The 18,020-nt window shown below is 47.0% G+C and overlaps 1 protein-coding gene across 1 annotated transcript in view; it reads left to right on the top strand.

The window, feature by feature from the left end:
- The window catches only part of rhobtb1 (Rho related BTB domain containing 1), a 47,446-nt gene that overhangs the window by 10,527 nt on the left and 18,899 nt on the right, over positions 1 to 18,020 (top strand). Inside the window, exons 2-6 of the mRNA XM_056297406.1 lie at positions 996 to 1,099; positions 9,962 to 10,147; positions 11,698 to 11,884; positions 13,231 to 13,455; positions 15,870 to 16,013. Coding sequence (XP_056153381.1) covers positions 996 to 1,099; positions 9,962 to 10,147; positions 11,698 to 11,884; positions 13,231 to 13,455; positions 15,870 to 16,013 — 846 coding nt within the window. The remainder of the gene's footprint in view (positions 1 to 995; positions 1,100 to 9,961; positions 10,148 to 11,697; positions 11,885 to 13,230; positions 13,456 to 15,869; positions 16,014 to 18,020) is intronic.

Below are 18,020 nucleotides of genomic sequence, written 5' to 3'. Positions count from 1 at the left end.
ATACTGTAAGAAAGGCGATACATTGTGATACTGTAAGCAAGGTGATATATTGTGATACTGTAAGAAAGCTGATATATTGTGATACTGTAAGAAAGGTGATATATTGTGATACTGTAAGCAAGGTGATATATTGTGATACTGTAAGAAAGGTGATAGATTGTGATACTGTAAGCAAGGTGATATATTGTGATACTGTAAGAAAGGTGATACATTGTGATACTGTAAGCAAGGTGATATATTGTGATACTGTAAGAAAGGTGATACATTGTGATACTGTTAGAAAGGTGATATATTGTGATACTGTAAGAAAGGTGATACATTGTGATACTGTAAGAAAGGTGATATATTGTGATACTGTAAGAAAGGTGATACATTGTGATACTGTAAGAAAGGTGATATATTGTGATACTGTAAGAAATGTGATATGCTGTGATACTGTAAGCAAGGTGATATATTGTGATACTGCAAGAAAGGTGATATATTGTGATACTGTAAGCAAGGTGATATATTGTGATTTCATAGGCCTGTTGTTCTTTGTGCTTATGCTACTTCCTGTCTCAGTTTACGTTGTTGGGATGGAGTGGAAGAGTCAAATGGCTGAAGACAGATTACAAAACTGTTATCTAGCGGTTGTGGGGTTACACACAACACAACATGTTTGTCACCAACCTTTACATGTAAACAATTAAAAACCCATATAGTGTTTTTTTTAAAAACCGATACAGTATCACAAAAGATAATATCGTGATAGTCCAGTGTATCGATATTTTCTTATACCCCTATGTGATGGCCTGGTGGCCTGTCCAGGGTGTCTCCCTGCCTGCCGCCCAGTGACTGCTGGGATAGGCTCCAGCATCCCCGCGACCCTGAGAGCAGGATAAGCGGTTTGGATAATGGATGGATGAATGGATGGATGCAGAGTACATGTGCTGTCCTGCGTTTGTATTTATGTGTGCATCTGTGCTTACTTGTATTTGTGTTTTTGTGCACCGTAGGTACTAGAACGTTCAAGGGATGTGGTCGATGATGTCAGCGTTTCTCTGCGCCTATGGGACACATTCGGAGACCACCATAAAGACAGACGCTTTGCCTATGGCAGGTAGGCTACATGCCGTTTTGTCTGCGTGGCCGTGTTGTAGCAGTGATAATTTAATCAAACTAACCACACAACAGGGGTGTCCGGGTGGCATGGCGGTCTAGTCCATTGCCTACCAACATGGGGATCGCCGATTCGATTTCCCGGGCAGCCCTACAGACACAATTGACCGTGTCTGTGGGTGGGAGGCCGGATGTGGGTATGTGTCCTGGTCACTGCACTAGCACCTCCTCTCGTCGGTCGGAGTGCCTGTTCAGGGGGGGGGGGGGACTGGGGAGAATAGAGTGATCCTCCCACGTGCTAAATCCCCCTGGTGAAACTCCTCACTGTCAGGTGAAAAGAAGCGGCTGGTGACCCCACCTGTATCGGAGGAGGCATGTGGTAGTCTGCAGCCCTCCCTGGATCGCCGGAGGGGGTGCAGCAACGACCAGGGGAGCTTGGAAAGTAGGGTAATTGGTCAAGTACAATTGGGGGGAAAATGGGGGAAAAAGACACAAAAAAAGAAACATGCGACATCAAACATGTACATCTTCAAAAAGAGAAAAGGTTTTTAGCTTTTAAACTTGAATGAGCGTTTGCATATTCATGTGTTGAGCATTTAAGTTTTGAAAACAGTCTCTTTGAAGCATTTTGTTGCGTCGTTTTTTTTCTCCTATATTTTTGATTACAGGTATTGAATAATTCTGCTCTCCCACTAGACATCAGCCTCTTTCTTTGCCAGCAGCCCACTGAAACTAAAGTGAAGTTGTTAGACGCTGGCACGAACCGATGTGATGGACTGTACTATACGTATCAGCACAGGTTACTTGTCTTTTGACGGTAATCCAAAGAGAATTCCCACTCAGGCCGCAGTACATCTTTTCCTCCAGTATCAGCATTATATTATGCAGCTCCCAGACCCTCTAATGCATTTTGGCAGAGGCTTGTTCAACCAAAGAAAATCATGTTTTTTCTTTTTTCTGTCTGAAAATGCAACAGCCAGTATTAAGAGGCTTCATAACGATATCCAATGTGTTATTGATGACTAATTTTGAGTCCAGCTCATAGCCTTTGGGGACTGATGTCCCCCCCCACTGAGGTATAGACTTGAGTAATTATGACTTGACTGCCTGGCCTCTCTTGAAGCAGCACCAGGTAACTTTTTTGCTTTAAGATGTCATCATTAAATTCATTTTTGTTGCATTGTGTAATGGCCATGGGAGAATGACATGATCAGTTCAGATCAGTTCCATAGAAGCCTTGTTTTCTCCATGCATTTTGGCTGCTATCACTTATGGAACCTCCTGGGAATATAGGCATTTCCTTACGGTGCACATGTACGTACAGTGATTTTACTTTGACTCGTCCGTGAACATAGGTCCTCTTCTTCAACAATGGTCTTTTGAGCTTCAGCTTGCATGTGTTTTGTTGCTTTACTACGGAGAAAAAAAACCCCAAAGTCTCTCAGTTGTCTGCGAGAGTGATATACAAGACATTGCTGAAATCCAAAAAGTAACCTAGTGCCAAAAAATGTTTGGGTATGAACGCTCCCTACACTCAAATAGTTTATTTGAGGTGCTCTTTGGATGGATATATGTAGACATAAAAATTATAAGACTCCAAGGCACTCTATTTTAAAAAAAATTAAATGTCTTTAATGTTATGGTGCCCTGTGATGGCCTGGCAGCCTGTCCTGGGTGTCTCTCTGCCCACCGCCCAGTGACTGCTGGGATAAGCTCCAGCATCCCCGTGACACTAAGAACAGGATAAGTGGTTCGGCTAATGGATGGATGGATGGATGAATATCATGGCATGGTCATATAAGACCTATGAAAACAAACTCCGATGCATTTCGGCATCAAGCCTTCGTCAGGGAGTATAACCTGTTGCCATTTTAAAGCATAGATAGGTTTGGCCCCCATTCTTTAACTTTGACATTTTGACCATTCATGAGTGGGAGTGTAAGTTAAGTTCATGGGGCCAAGGCATTCTAGTCTTTCCTAAATTTAGATTTAGACTTCACTATTAGGGAACCTATTTCTACACTTTGCAAAGCCACCCACCCCACGCCATCCTCATTTTTACGTGGATGAGTTTATACCTGGCCTGCATTGCATCCTACTTCAATGCTCATCCCCATCAATGCTCATGTGGGCAATGATGGAGAAACCTGGAGGGGCGTGATTGGGAGGAACGGCCTCCCCGATCGGAAACCAAGCGGTGCCTTGTTATTGGACTTCTGTGCGAGTCATGGATTGGCCATAACAAACACCATGTTCGAACATAAGGTAGTTCATAAGTGTACTTGGTACCAGAACACCTTAGGCTGAAGATCGATGATAGACTTTGTGGTTGTATCATCAGATCTGCGGCCGTATGTTTTGGACACTTGGGTGAAGAGAGGAGCAGAGCTGTCAACTGATCACCACCTGGTGGTGAGTTGGATCAGATGGTGGGGAAGGCCGCCAGACAGACCTGGCAAACCCAAACGTATAGTGAGGGTGAACTGGGAACGTCTGGCGGAGGCCCCTGTCCGTGAGGTCTTCAACTCCCACCTCCGGAAGAAGTTATTGTGTGTCCCGGGGGAGGCTGGGGACATGGAGTCTGAGTTGGCCATGCTCAAAGCATCTATTGCAGATGCGGCAGGTAGGAGCTGTGATCATAAGGTCATCGGTGCCTGTTGAGGTGGCAACCTAAGAACCCACTGGTGGATACAGGCGGTAAGGGAAGCTGTCAGGCTGAAGAAGGAGGCCTTTTCGGCTTGGTGGGCCCAGGGATCCCCTGAAGCAGCAGACAGGTACCTGGAGACCAGAAGGGCTGCAGCTCCGGTGGTCGTGGAAGCAAAAACTCGGGTGTAGGAGGAGTTCAGTGAGGCTATGGAAGATGACTTTTAGTTGGCCTCAAGGAAGTTCTGGCAAACCATCCGGTTACTCAGGGAGGGGAAGCAGGGCTTGACTCAGGCGGTGTTCAGCCGGGGAGGGGAACTGCTGACCCAGACTGGGGATGTTGTTGGGTGGTGGAAAGAACACTTTGAGGAGCTCCAGAACCTGGCTAACACGTCCTGAGTGGAGGAGGTAGTCTGAAGACTTGGGGGAAGCCCCACCCATATCCCTGGCAGATGTCTCTGAGGTAGTTAAGAAGCTCGTTGTTGGCAAGGCACGGGGTGTGGATGATATTTCCCCTGAGATGCTGAAGGCTGTGGACATATGTTGGGCTATCGTGGCTGGCATGCCTCTTCAGCATCGCGTGGAGGTCGGGGGCAGTACCTGTGGAGTGGCAGACTGGGGTGGTGGTTCCAATTTTAAAAAAGGGAACCGGAGGATGTGCTCCAATTATCGGGGCATCACACTACTCGTTCTTCCAGGGAAAATCTACTTTCTATGGTGCTGGAAAGCAGGCTCCGATCGATTGTCGAACTTCGGATCCAGGAGGAACAATGTGGATTCCGTCCTGGCCGTGGAACAATGGACCAACTCTTTACCCTTGCGGAAGTGCTGAGGGAGGCATGGGAGTTTGACCAGCCAGTCTACATGTTTTGTGGACTTGGAGAAGGCTTACAACCGTGTACCCCAGGGCACTCTGTGGGGGGTACTGTGGGAGTATGGGGTACCAGGGCAGTTGCTACAAGCCATCCGGTCCTTGTATAACCAAAGTGAGAGCTGTGTCCACATTCTCGGCACAAAGTCAAACACGTTTTCAGTGGATGTCAGACTCCTCCAAGGTTGTCCCTTGTCTCCGATTCTGTTTGTGATATTCATGGACAGAATCTCAAGGCGCAGCCAAGGTGAGGAGTTTGTCTGTTTTGGGAACCTCAGAATTGCATCTCTGCTCTTCGCAGATGATGTGGTTTTGTTGGCTTCATCACAACGCAACCTCCAGTGCGCACTGGAGCAGTTTGCAGCTTAGTGTGAAATGGCCGGGATGAAAGTCAGCACCTCCAAGTCTGAGGCCATGGTTCTCTACCGGAAAATGGTGGATTGCTCCCTCCGGGTTGGGGATGAGGTGTTGCCTCAAGTGAAGGAGTTCGAGTATCTCGGGGTCTTGTTCACGAGTGAGGGTAGGATGGAGCAAGAGATTGACAGGCTGATTGGTGCAGCATCAGAAGTAATGCGGACGTTGTACCAGATCGTTGTGGTTAAGAGGGAGCTGAGCCGGAAGGCAAAGCTCACAATTTACCAGTCAATCTTCGTTCCAACCCTCACCTATGGTCATGAGCTTTGGGTAGTGACCGAAAAGGTGAGATGGCGCATACAAGTAGCTGAAATGAGTTTCCTCTGTAGGGTGTATGGGCTCAGCCTTTGAGATAGGGTGAGGAGCTCAGACATCCGGAGGGAGCTCGGAGTAGAGCCGCTACTCCTTCGCACCAAAAGGAGCCAGTTGAGTTGGTTCCGACATCTGATTAGGATGCCTCCTGGGCGCCTTCCTTTGGAGGTTTACCGGGCATGTCCAACTGGGAGGAGACCCTGGGGTAGATCCAAAACTCGCTGGAGGGACTACATGTCCAGTCTGGCCTGGGACCGCCGTGGGATCCCCCATGAGGAGTTGGAGGGCGTTGCTGGGGAGAGGGGCATCTGAAATGCCCTACTTAGCTTGCTGCCACCGCGACCCGACCCTGGATAAGCAGCTGATGATGGTGATGATATTATACCCATCTTCTGTATTACTAATTGTTGTTATAATGGACACTGGAATTTAGATCGATAGATAGGTAGACAGACAGACAGACAGACAGACACAGACAGACAGACAGATAGACAGATGGATAAATATTAGTCCTTTTGGAAATTCATGGTGTGCCATACAGCAATCATCAGACAGACAACTACAATACCAATGACACCGACGAAAGCACCAACAGCAAACAACAGAACACCTCAGTATTATCACATATACGTACCTATGCAAAACATATCACCAAGGTGTTTTACATATCATAAGTCAGAGAAGACCTCTTCAGTGACCTCTTCAGGTCACTTAGTTGAATGATGAAACGTATCTGTCAATAAACGTTGTATCCAGATGAACTGATTCAACCTTCTTTGATTTTCTTACCTGGATTACTGAGCATGCATAAAGACACATATTATAAGGTGCAGCATCCTCACACACAGGTTGAGTTGATGTTTTGGTTCACGGTTTGTTAAGCAATGCAATACTGGTAGGCACAAATGATCAGCAAGCTCAGTTGGTTATGAGGGATGACATTCTGTACTGTCTGCCTTGTCATATATATGTATGACTTATCTACGTATGTTGCTAGTATATTTGTAATTAGTAATAGTTATGTCTAGTGGCATATTGGTTTGGTATTTATTATTTGGCAGCATAACCCCTAATTCCTAACCCCCGCCCCCCCCATACCCCCCCTGCAATCCACATCCCACCTGTCAAACTACCCAGATCAGAATTCATGTACAATCCAATCCCTTACAGTAATAACTAACAATGATCTACTACTACTACTACTTTTACCTGCTCCTGTTAGGGGTCGCCACAGCAGATCATCCATTTCCATCTCTTCCTGTCCTCTGCATCTTCCTCTGTCACACCAGCCGCCTGCATGTCCTCCCTCATCACATCCATAAACCTCCTCTTTGGGCTTTCTCTTTTCCTCTTCTCTGGCAGCTCCATCTTCAGCATCCTTCCCCCAATATACCCAGCATCTCTCCTCCACGCATGTCCAAACCATCTCAATCTTGCCTGTCTTGTTTTGTCTCCAAACTGTCCAACCTGAGCGGCCCCTCTAATATAATTGTTCCTAATCCTGTCCTTCTTCGTCACACCCAATGAAAATGTTAGCCACTTCATCTCTGCCAGCCCCAGCTCCACCTCCTGTCTTTTCATCGGTGCCACCGTCTCCAAACCATACAACATAGCTGGTCTCAGAACCACCTTGTAAACTGTTAACTCTTGCTGGTACCCTTCTGTCACAAATCACTCCTGACACTCTTCTCCACCCACTCCACCCTGCCTGAACTCTCTTCCTCATATCTCTTCTGCACTCCCCGTTACTTTGAACAGTTGACCCCAAGTATTTAAACTCATCCACCTTCACCACCTCTATTCCTTGCATCCTCACCATTTCGCTGTCCTCCATCTCATTCACGCATATGTATGTATATCCTGCACCACTCCTACATACTTCTCTGCAACTCCCGACTTCCTCATACAGTACCATACCTCCTCTCTCAGCACCCTGTCATATGGTTTATTTAAATCCAAAAAGACACAATGTAACTCATTCTGACCTTCTCTATACTTCTCCATCAACATTCTCAAAGCAAACATTGCATATGTAGTGCCCTTTTGTGGCATGAACCATACTGCTGCTTGCTTGCTAATTGTCACCTCTCCTCTTAACCTAGCTTCTATTACTCTTTCTCATATCTTGATTGTATGGCTGATCACCTTTATACCTCTGTAGTTGCTACAGTTCTGCACATCCCCCTTGTTCTTGAAGAATCGGTACCAGTATGCTTCTTCTCCGCTCCTCAGGCATCCTCTCACTTTCCAAGTTTGTGTTAAACAATCTAGTTAAAAACTCCACTGCCGTCTCTCAGTTGGGGCAGTTGGTACTCCATGCCTCCTAAGGATGGCATGGAGCACCAACTGTCTTTCCACTCTTCATCCTCTTCATAGCGGCCCTCACGTCCTCCTTGCTAATCCACCGCACTTCATGATTCACTATCCCCACATCATCCAACCTTCTCTCTCTCATTTTCTTCATTCATCAGCCCCTCAAAGTACTCCTTCCACCTTCTCATCACACTCTCCTCCCTTGTCAGCACATTTCCATCTCTATCCTTGATCGCCCTAACCTGCTGCACATCCTTCTCACCTCGGCCGCTCTGTCTTGCGAATCGGTACAAGTCCTTTTCTCCTTCCTTAGTGTCTAACCTGTCATACAACTCACCATACGCCTTTTCCTTTGCCTTTTCCATCTCTCGCTTCGCTTTACACTGCATCTCCTTGTACTCCTGTTTACTTTCTTCATCTCTGTGACTATCCCACTTCTTTGCCAGCCTCATTCTCTGTATACTTTGCGGTACTTCCTTATTCCACCACCAAGTCGTCTTCTCTTTCTTCCTCTGTCCAGATGACACAACAAGTACCTTCCTAGCTGTCTCCATCACTATTTCTGCAGTGGTTGTCCAGCCATCCGGCAACTCTTCACTACCACCCAGTGCCTGTCTTAACTCCTGCCTGAACTCCACACAACAGTCTTCCTTCTTCAACTTCCACTATGTGATCCTTGGCTCTGCCTTCACTCTCCTCCTCTTCTTTGTCTCCAAAGTCATCCTACAGACCAACATCTGATACTGCCTAGCTACGTTCTCCCCTGTCACCACCTTGCAGTCTCCAACCCCTTTCAGATCTCGCCTCCTACATAAGATATAGTCCACCTGTGTGCACTTTCCTCCACTCTTGTACGTCGCCCTGTGTTCCTCCCTCTTCTTGAAATATGTATTCACCACAGCCATTTCCATCCTTTTCACAAAATCCACCTCCATCTGTCCTTCCACATTCCTCTCCTTGACACCATACCTACCCATCACCTCCTCATCACCTCCGTTCCCTTCACCAACATGTCCATTGAAGTCCGCTCCAATCACCACTCTCTCCTTGGGTACACTCTCCATCACGTCATCCAACTCACTCCAGAATTCTTCTTTCTCTTCTATCTCACACCAAACTTGGGGGTCATATGCGCTGATAACATTCATCAATACACCTTCACTGTCCAGCTTCATACTCATCACGCTGTCCGACACTTTCTTCACCTCCAGCACACTCTTGACATATTCTTCCTTGAGAATTACCCCTAACCTAGGGTGTCTGGGTAGCGTAGCGGTCTATTCCATTGCCTACCAACATGGAGATCACCGGTTCGAGACGCAGTGTTACCTCTGCCTTGATCGGGTATCCCTACAGACACAATTGGTCATATCTGCGGAAGGGAAGCCGAATGTGGGCATGTGTGCTGGTCGCTGCACTAGTGCCTCCTCTGGTTTCGGGGGGAGGGGGAACTGGGGGGAATAGCATGATCTTCCCATGCGATACTTCCCCCAGGCAAACCTCCTCACTATCAGGTGAAAAGAAGCAGCTGGTGACTCCACATGTCGGAGGAGGCATGTGGTGGTCTGCAGCCCTCCGCAGATTAGCAGGGGGTTGGAGCAGCGACCGGAACAGGTCAGAAGAGTGGGGAAATTGGCCAAGTACAATTGGGGAGAAAAAAGGGGAAAAAAATCTCCAAAAAAAGAATTACACCAACCCCACTTCTCCTCCCATTTGCATGGTGGTAGAAGAGTTTGACCCCTCCTTTGATGCTCCTGGCTTACTCCCCTTCCACACGGTCTCTTGCACACACAGTATATACTAACTTTCTTCTCTCCATCATATCGGCCAGCTCTATCCCTTTGCCAGTCATAGTGCCAACATTCAAAGTTCCAGCTCTCACCTCCACACTCTTACGCTTCCTCCTGTCCCGATGCCTCCGCATACGCCTTCCCCCTCTCCTTCTCCTTCGCCCAACAGTAGCATAGTTTCCACCGGCACCCTGCTGGCTAACAGTACCGGTGGCGGTCATTGGTGACCCGGGCCTCAACTGATCCGGTATGGAAGTCTGATTTGTGATCTACGTGTTATCCTTACTATCAATAACTAACAATGATAATACTGATAATAACAATGAGAAAATGGAAGAGAGAAAAACAATGGTGGCACCGTGTTTTTATGAATTGCATATTTCTAACCCTACAGAAAGTCTGGTTGCATAATCACTCGCTGTTGTACATGTTTATAGACAAAAGTACTTTTTTCCTCTCGGTCTCACCACCCCCTCCCCTTCCATCCCTATGTCACCCCTCCCTCCCTCCTCACCTCCAGGTCAGACGTGGTGGTTTTATGTTTCTCAATTGCAAACCCCAACTCTTTGTACCATGTCAAGACCATGTGGTATCTCGAGATAAAGCATTTCTGCCCACGCACTCCCGTCATCCTGGTGGGCTGCCAGCTGGATCTGAGATATGCTGACCTGGAGGCTGTTAACAGAGCTAGAAGGCCTCTGGCAAGGTAGGTTCCACATACAGGTAACCACAAAAATATCCAACTCAAAAACATTAGAGATGAAATCAAAGAAGGTTGAATCAGTTCACCTGGTGTTACATCTGTCCCTCCTTCCACAGCCTCCACCTCAAAGGCTGCTTCACCTGAGCCACTCCCCGAGTGTCAGTCGCTCTGTGTTTGTGTTTGTGTGTGTGAGTGGATACAGGTGAGCAGAGCCTCACCACCTGCAAACCATTCCTTCATCAAACCAACCTGCTATAAAAGACCAGCACTGCCACTTCCACCCTGCCAGATCATAGCCTCTGATCTGTTAGTGTACTGCGTCTAGCCCCTTGCTCACTAAGTCTGTTTTTGTCAGTATTTTTGAATCCGCTGTTTGACTAACATCCTCCTTTTCACTGCAGTCATACAGGGGGCAGTACTATAGGCAGAGGCATGGGTGTGCTATAGGTTCCACAGTCTCACCTGTAGTGGCCAACTTGTATATGGAGGAGGTGGAAAAGAGGGCTCTGATGTCCTATCCAGGGACACCACCTATCCATTGGTTCAGATTTGTAGATGACACCTGGGTTAAAATTAAATCTCAGGATGTACCACATTTCACCGGTCACATAAACTCTGTGGACAACCACATCAAGTTCAACAGGGAGGATGTGAAAAATGACAGGTTAGCCTTCTTACACTGTGAAATTGCAGTTTGTGATGGGGGACATCTGATTGTTGATGTTTACCGTTAACCAACACATACTGTCAGTTGTCATTATCATTAAGATCAGTACTTAAGGTTTGACTCTCATCATCCACTGGAGCACAAACTAGGAGTCATCAGGACGCTGGACCACTGAGCTGACAACGTCCCTACTGACACACTGATAGGGAGGAACGCTGGTTTGAATGGGGAGTCAAAGAGGCCATCTATGTGAAGAGGGAACGACCATCCCTGAACCGGGGGGGGGGGGGGGGCTAAGAGTACATCTGTCACCATCTTACAATTTTGTGATTGCAAACATTCCCCAATCCTCTGTGAATAGTACACATGGCCATTGTAACTCTAGCTAATGGTCACACCATAGTTGATAATGAAACTGATCGTTGGTTTGAGTCGTCATGCCACTGTATTGTTTATAAGGGTGGGATAGCTGCAGTCAGCTGAGACTGAAGAGGTCACTTAGATGATGATGAAACGTTTCTGGCAATAAGCGTTGTGTCCAGATGAACTGATTCAACCTTCTTTGATTTTCTTACCTGGATTATTGAGCATGCATCAAGACAGTAGTGATGAAAGAACTGAACACACGGTAGGAAATTAAGCCTGCACTAGCAAAAACAAAAAAAAACAAACATCAGAAGTACCATCATTGGAGAAGCACCATCATTGGGACAACACATGATTTACATATCTCCTGTTTACCTACATTTGTCTAAGTCAATATCATTTTTTCTGCATTATCAATATCATAAACAGAAATCGCTGTTACGATAGGAACAAAAAAAACAAATGAAATATTAAATTTCTTTTACGTTTGATGTCTTTCTATCCCAATATCTTTGAATAGGCCTATAAAACCAGGAGACATCCTGCCACCAGAAAGTGGAAGAGAGGTTGCTAAGGAGCTGGGCATCCCTTACTACGAGACCAGTGTCTTCGACCAGTTTGGCGTTAAAGACATCTTTGACAATGCTATCCGTGCTGCGCTCATCTCACGACGACACCTGCAGTTTTGGAAGTCCCATCTCCGCAAGGTGCCCTAAAAACAGATTTTGCTACTTTTAATAATAATAATAATAATCATCATTGCATTTATATAGCGCCTTTCTAGACACCCAAAGCACTTCACAGTGAAGAGGATAACTCACCTCAACCACCACCAATGTGTAGCACCACCTGGGTGATGCACAGCAGCCATTTTGCACCAGAACACTCACCACACATCAGCTTGAGGGGGAGGACTCATGATTAGGTGGCCAGATGTAGAGAGTCGGGTTGGGGATTTTGCCTGGACACCAGGGAACCCCCTACTCTTTGTGATAAGTGCCATGGGATCTGTAATGACCACAGTGAGTCAGGACCTCAGTTTAATGTCTCATCCAAACGACGGCCTCTCCTGCAGCACAGTGTCCCCGTCACTGCCCTGGGGCATTGGGATTTGATAGAAAATGCAACTTGATTGATTATTAGGACCAGAGGGAAGACTGCCCCCTACTGGCTCACCAACACCAACACCACTTCCGACAGCAACTCAGTTTTCCCAGGAGGTTTCCCATCCAAGTACTAGCCAGGCCCACACCTAGCTTAGCTTCTGTCCTGTGGCAGAGCCATGGTACATGTTGGTATGGCTGCTAACTTCTCCCTCTTTCTTTAAGACTTGGGCCTTGCAACATTTGTCTTTGGAGAACTCAGAGTTCTGAGAACTTTACAACTGATGAGACTTTTTACGTTGTCTATCACATTTCATTTTCTTTTCTTTTAAAGCCCCCACTCCAGTTCAATGTGTCATTGATATGGCATATTCCTCACAAGAGACAAAAACTATGAACATTTTTTTGCCCCCTTATGCCTCTATTTGTGCATATTTGTCACACTGAATGTTTTCAGATATTCATGCAAAATGTAATATAAGACATGGAGAACCTGGGTAACCACACCGGGCCATGAGAAAGATCACTAGTAGTGTCATACATGCGCCGCTGGCAGACCTAACAACTGCTTGTGTAAGGATAAATAGCCTCGCTAACCCTTGGCTAACGGGTCAGACCCTTTAGTGGACTGGTTAACATTGTCGCCCGTAGTGCGGGCGACCCAGGTTCGCGTCTCAGCTGCGGCGGATTCCCGGCTGCTCCCTGAATTCGCTACATTTGCAGTTTCTTAATGCAGCTTGAAAACTGATCTAAATCCATCTCAAACAAATGTATAAAAGAACAGTCCTCAAAAACGAACAGTCAGTTTAAGCGCTGGGCAAAGTTAAAGGCAGTTTTTACAACCTTATGCATGTTCACATTGGACAGGCAGAGGGATCCAGACTCTCATCTAGGAAGGAAATGTATGTCACGCTCTAGAGGTGTGTTATGAGGTTCTCTTGTTGTTTCAGGTTCAGAAACCCCTCCTCCAGGCGCCGTTCCTTCCTCCCAAAGTGCCCCCGCCTCTCATCAAGATCCCCGAGGTCGTCCCCAGAGACCGTTCTAAGGGAGCCCGCCTGCTGTTGGAGAGCCCGCTCTGTGCCGATGTTCTGTTCATCCTCCAAGACCACATCCATGTCTTTGCACACAAGATATACCTTTCAACGTCATCGTCAAAGTTTTATGACCTCTTTCAGGTGTGTGTATATTTGTGATCTGTCTTCTTATTGCCTTGCAAGACCCAAACGTCCCCACGGATAGAGGACATGGCTGCAAGGTAGAGCTCCCTTCACAAGAATTTATATTTGCGGTGTGTATGTTTAAAGATTTATCTGGTCAAACTGGATGAAGACTTTTGGGCTCAGGCTTTGTTCACATGAGTAGTCCCATCCATCCATTCATTATCCAAACCACTTATCCTGCTCTCAGGGTCACAGGAGCCTATCCCAGCAGTCACTGGGGAGACACCCTGGACAGGCCGCCAGGTCATCTCTCTCTCACACACACACACAGGGACAAGTTAGTATGGCTGATTCACCTGACCTACATGTCTTTGGACTGTGGGAGAAAACCCAAACAGACACGGGGAGAACAAGCAAACGCCACACAGAATGACCCCCAAGGTTGGACTACCCCCGGGGCTCGAACCCAGGACCTTCTTGCTGTGGGGCGACCGCACTAACCACTGCGCCACCATGCCACCCCTAGTCCTAACCAACTGGTTAAAAAGTTGTTGAATTTTGCATTTGGTCTGCTAAGAATTAACATTGTCTCTTTTGCAAATGAACCAAAGTCAAAAGGACTATGAGGCAGTGTGTCTTTACGATGGCTTGGATAAATTTACCTTCTTCTTCTTCTTTCGGCTTGTTCCCTGTTTCCCAGGGGTCACCACAGCAGATTTGATAGTTTCTATCGGTACCTGTTAGGGCACAGCACCAATGGTGGTCATTGTTAACCCGCGCCTTGACCGACCCGGTATGGTCTTGTCATCCACATAATGACTTGGCATAATGCTACGTCGGATGTCCTTCCTGACACAACCACTGACCCTATGGACAGGGGCACAGGTAAAGCGCTGGATGCCATCCCAGTATTCATGGACTTGTGCCCATGCCTGTCACCAAGAAGAAGAAGATACGTTTACCTGATGCATGTTAGGGAGGAGAACCACAGTCCTGCCCATGATGTGTTTGTTTCACATCAGGATGATGTCTCCTCCTTCCCCTAGCAGACCTTAGGTTCCAATGAGGGATTAATAAGTCCAGCTGCGGTCTGTGTATTCTCATGTGCTCTTGGTGGTGAGACACCAGAGAAAAATAAAGATGATGAGGGTAGGCACAGCCACCATTTCATAAGGCCTATGTGAATCAGATACCCCAAGGATAAAATCTACACCTACACATCTAGAATCCTATGGTCAGCTTTTTAAAAAAAATCACGCAGTCAGTTTCGCATCCTGTCCTGAGTTTGGTGCTGATGGTGGTCACGCCACAAGTGGCTGCGCCTCAATTCAGCTAGAAGAAGACAGAGCCCCACCTTTTCAGGCTGCGTCGGTGCAGCTATTCGATGCGCATCAGAGTTCAAATGGCATCACACCAGCTCAAATGAACCAGACTAAATGCAGCCACTCCCCCATACACATCAATGGGGTGGAAGTGGAGCGTGTCTCCAGCTTTCCATTCCTTGGCGTTCACATCAGCGAGGACCTCTCCCAGACATCAAACACCCAGGCCTTTGTGAAAAAGGCCCAACAATGCCTGCATTTCCTGAGGAGGCTGAGGAGCGCCCGTCTATCCCCCAGAATTCTCACCAACTTCAACCACTGCACCATAGAGAGCATCCTGACCATCTGCATCTCAGTGTGGTACAGCAGCTGCACCTCAGTAGACCAGAAAGCTCTGCAGCGGGTCATCAAGGCGGCCCAGCATATCACCGGTACCCAGCTACCAGCCAGAAAAGACATTTATCACAAACGCTGCCTTCGAATGAGTCCCAGCATCAGAAGCGATCCCACCCACCCCAACCATGGACTGTTCTCCCCCCTGCGCTCTGGGAGGCGCTACAGGAGCCTCAGAGCCCACACTACCAGGCTCAAAATCAGCTTCTTTCCCCAAGCTGTTGCCCACCTGAACCTGGCTACCCACTGAATGTCTGTAAAGATGTTTATGCTCCAGCTCTTTTTTAACTTATTTTTAGCTTTTGGTCTTCATGTGTGTATACCTTATGCGCAAACCTACCAGATTTTGTCTGAACTGCGCCGAACATGTTAGGTGTGAACACAACCTTACACATTCTGCTTTTTTCTTCTCTTCTCGTCCTAGTTAAGTTTGAACAGCAAAGTGTGATAATGAAGGGGAACCAATCTTTTTGCCTAAACCTTGGCCTACACATGATAATCTGTCACTCTCAATGTTTGCCAATGAGCAGCAGTGTCTGAATACAATACAACTGCTACAGTCAAGAAAATCCATGAAAAGCAGATGGTGGACTTAATAGTCCTGTTATCCACCATCAGCATTTGGTTAGCGGCTGGATTTGATTTCCCCGTGTACGTCCACCCTTTATCAGCCAGTGCTTTTAGCAGCCCTCCATTCTTTCTCTGCTGTTTCAGATGGATTTCTCAGATGAGTCTCAGTGTTTGGTGGTGACGGAGCGACATGGTAGGGATCACCTGATGAGGACCCTCAGTCTCGATACAGAGGAGGAGGTGGCAGTGATACCTGACTTGTCTCCATGTTCACTGAGAGCATCCAAGGTAAGATATTGTATTTAAGGTGGGAAAAGTGGCAGTGGTGTCCACAGACCACAGTGAATCTAAAATCAGGAATCGGGAACAATGTATTGACATTTCTTTCATGTACTTGTGTACACAAAAGAAACGAAATTCCGTTTCCCCCCAGCCCGCAGCAGTGCAACACCAAAGACAAAAACACATCCCAAATTTCCCCAAAAACGACACCACCAAAAACATACAGAAACAGATAGAATAAAGCCAAACAATAAATAAAAAAACACACACAAAGAGTTAACGACACAGTCCACTCAGAACAACACACTCCAAAAATTCCACTGTCCAGAGAACGAACGCCAGCCAGGATGACTGTCGGAACTGCCAGTCTGCATGGGCTAGCGCTTAGCTTAGCCTGCCCTGCTTCCGCGTCCTGTCAGACCACCTTTGGTGTTCCACCTCGGGTGCAGCTCCGGAGTACCATGGTCTCTGGGCCCACCGGACACAGCAGACCAGGCTCCCCCAGCCGATCCAACACCAGCTCTCCCAGCCAGACACCTTCAACATACCTCCTTGCACGCCACACGATGACACCAAGGCACAGTCAATGCTAGGCGAAGCCCCCCAGACCGCCCTCGTCGGGACTGCCGGTCTGCATGGGCTAGCAGCTAGCTTAGCCTGCCCTGCTTCCGCGTCCTGTCAGACCGCCTTTGGTGTTCCACCTCGGGTGCAGCTCCGGAGTACCATGGTCTCTGGGCCCACCGGACACAGCAGACCAGGCTCCCCCAGCCGATCCAACACCAGCTCTCCCAGCCAGACACCTTCAACATACCTCCTTGCCCGCCACACGATGACACCAAAGCACAGTCAATGCTAGGCGAAGCCCCCCAGACCGCCCTCGTCGGAACTGCCGGTCTGCATGGGCTAGCAGTTGGCTTAACCTGCCCACTCCCACGTCCTGTCAGACCACCCTTTGTGTTACCTCTTCGGGCGCAGCTCGGGTCAGGGCCGTGGTCCGTGGACCCACAGGACGCAGCTGACTAAGCTCTCCGGGGCTAATCCAGCACCAGCTCTCCCAGCCATCAAACGAAGACGAAACAAACTTAGACGTGGACAAAGACACTGCATGGACGGTGCTGGATGAGGCCACCGCAAACATAAGTTTGTGCTGCCATCTTCCCACACCGGTACTGGGTGAGGCCGCTGCAAACGGGAATTCGTGTCGCCGTCTTTCCACGTTCCACATCCACATGGGAATACAACATTCCCATTCGTTTTCATTTCTTTACTGTGAACAGAAGCGAGGGAACTCAACTTGAAAAATGGCAGAGCAGATGCCATTTCAAGAGACTCTCCATTCACATTAACGTTTAAACACATTTTCTGCCTCGTCTAACTGAAGTTTGTCCTAGTTTTTTTCTCTATATATTGACAATAAGTCTTACTCTTATTTTTGCCTTGTTTGGTTTTATTTCTTTGTAAAGCACTTTGTAACAGTGTTTTAGAAAAGTTTTACATAAATAGTTATTATTATGTTTATGGATGTTACATGTTTATGTATCTGTATGTGTATCTTTATGTTGTGGTATGGCTATCTGTATGTTTTTGTGGGTGTATTGGCTGTGAAAACAAATTTCCTGCAGGAAAATAAAGAATATATGTGTTGATATCTATCCCTCTCACCTAGCAACTCGCCTGGTGATGTGTTGTTTTTTATAACCTACATACCTTCCCAATAACGGCTATAGTTGTGTGAACATTCCAGCTATAGTTGGTTGATAGTTGACTTGCTGATTTGATTGACCATGTGTTTATGTTACCACGTGTCAGCGCACTAGCCACAGTTCTGCTAGCTTTCTCTTTAACCACTCTTCTCTCCCAATATAATAGCCCGACTCATTAAACTATGAAATCCAACACATTTTTGGTAATATACATATATATATATATATATATATATATATATATATATATATATATATATGTGTGTGTGTGTGTGTGTGTGTGTGTGTGTGTGTGTGTGTATGTATGTGT

The sequence above is a fragment of the Lampris incognitus genome, chromosome 17, assembly GCF_029633865.1.
Source record: "Lampris incognitus isolate fLamInc1 chromosome 17, fLamInc1.hap2, whole genome shotgun sequence".
NCBI classification, from domain to species: domain Eukaryota; kingdom Metazoa; phylum Chordata; class Actinopteri; order Lampriformes; family Lampridae; genus Lampris; species Lampris incognitus.
This window is presented reverse-complemented; position numbering and strand designations above follow the sequence as displayed.